Source organism: Mandrillus leucophaeus, unplaced genomic scaffold (assembly GCF_000951045.1).
Source record: "Mandrillus leucophaeus isolate KB7577 unplaced genomic scaffold, Mleu.le_1.0 Scaffold714, whole genome shotgun sequence".
In the NCBI taxonomy this organism is placed as follows: domain Eukaryota; kingdom Metazoa; phylum Chordata; class Mammalia; order Primates; family Cercopithecidae; genus Mandrillus; species Mandrillus leucophaeus.
This window is the reverse complement of record NW_012107742.1, coordinates 979,284-980,933: the sequence shown is the minus strand read 5'-3', so window position 1 is coordinate 980,933 and position 1,650 is coordinate 979,284. Positions and strand designations below refer to the sequence as shown.

The window sequence follows — 1,650 nt, the reverse complement described above, 5'->3', positions numbered from 1 at the left end:
CAGCGGGTACAGCACGAAGGGCGAGTTGTCGTTGGCGTCCAGCACCAGCACGCGCACCAGCGCCTCGCTGCTCAGCGCCGGGGAGCCGCGGTCTGAAGCGCCCACGCGGAACTCGAACCCTTGCAGGGCCTCGTAGTCCAGAGACCTGAGGGCGAACAGGTGGCCGTTGTCCGCGTTGATGGAGACCAAGGAGGTGAGGGACAGGTGCGGGTCCTGGGGCGGCAGCAGTGAGTAGGTGACCTGGGCGTTGGTGCCTGAGTCTCTGTCTGTGGCGCTGACGCTGCCGATGTGCAGGGCGGGGCTGTTGTTCTCGCGGACGAACAGGGTGTAGGAGGTTTGGGAGAAGGCGGGGACGTTGTCATTGACGTCTGAGACCAGCACGGTCATATTGAGGTGTGTTGTCAGACTGGGTGTCCCTAAGTCAGTGACGGTGATAGTGACGTTGTACTCGGCTCTGCTTTCTCTGTCTAGTGGTTTCTCTGTTAGTAGAGTATAAAAGTTCCCCACAGAAGATTTCAGGAGGAAGGGTAGATCCTCCTGAATGAAGCAATTTATTTTCCCATTTTCTCCTGAATCAAGATCTGAAACACTGAAAAGTGCAACCACAGTTTCAGGCGCGTTCTCAGGTATTGGGCTGGTAAATGCAGACATGGTAACTTCTGGGGCATGGTCATTCACATCCATCACTTGAATCAGAACGGTGCATTTTCCAGAAAAGGTTCCAGCGTCTCTTGCCTCGATATTGACTTCATAGGACTGCAGTTTTTCGAAATCGAGTTGTTTTTTTAGTTCAATTTCTCCTGTCAAGGAATCGACCTTGAAAGTTTTGCTTATCTCATCTGAAGCTTGGAAAAGTGAATAGGAGATCTCTCCGTTGACTCCTGTGTCTACATCCGTGGCAGAGACCTTGACAACCAGGAAGCCTATTGGACTGTCCTCAGAGATCTGCACCCTATAGAAAGGCTGCTCAAATTCAGGGGCATTATCGTTGACGTCCAGGACTTCAATGTAGACCTGAGCAGTGCCAGATCTGGGCGGAGAGCCACCATCCAGTGCTGTGAGTGTCAACCTGAGTTCCGTTTCTGCCTCTCGGTCCAGCGCTTTGTCCAGCACCAGCTCTGGATATTTCCTGCCATCACTGCGTTTGCGGGTGAGGACCCGAAAATAGGAGTTGGGGCTGATGATATAGTTCTCAATATTGTTTTGGCCTACATCTAAGTCTTCAGCATTCTTCAGAGGAAACGTAGTCCCAGGAGGACTGCTCTCTGACACTTTCACCAACATTTCTTTGTCCAGAAATACTGGAGAGTGGTCGTTTATGTCTATTACCTGTAGTTCAGCTTGAAAAAACTCGAAGGGACTCTCTAGCAACACTTGGAAATGTAGCGCACAGGGCTCTGTGTGACCACACAGATCCTCACGGTCCAATTTCTCATTGAGCAATAAATCCCCGGTCTCCTGATTGAGCTGCAAATGTAGTTTGTTCCCTCTGGAAACAACCCTAACCCCCCGCCTGGAGAATTCCCTCTGCTCCAGACCCAAGTCCTTTGCTAAATTGGTGACAAAGGAGCTGCCCTCTGTTTCCTCCACCACAGAATAGCGTCTAGGTTCCGCCGCGCCCGCCAGAGAGAAGCCCAAAAGGAGAAAGTG

General features: G+C 51.7%; 1 protein-coding gene across 1 annotated transcript in view; it reads right to left on the bottom strand.

Moving 5' to 3' along the window:
* PCDHB8 (protocadherin beta 8) overlaps nucleotides 1–1,650 on the bottom strand; it is a gene marked incomplete at its 5' end in the record, with an annotated part of 2,698 nt that extends 1,048 nt beyond the window's left edge. The window contains one exon of the mRNA XM_011965102.1: nucleotides 241–1,650. Coding sequence (XP_011820492.1) covers nucleotides 241–1,650 — 1,410 coding nt within the window. The remainder of the gene's footprint in view (nucleotides 1–240) is intronic.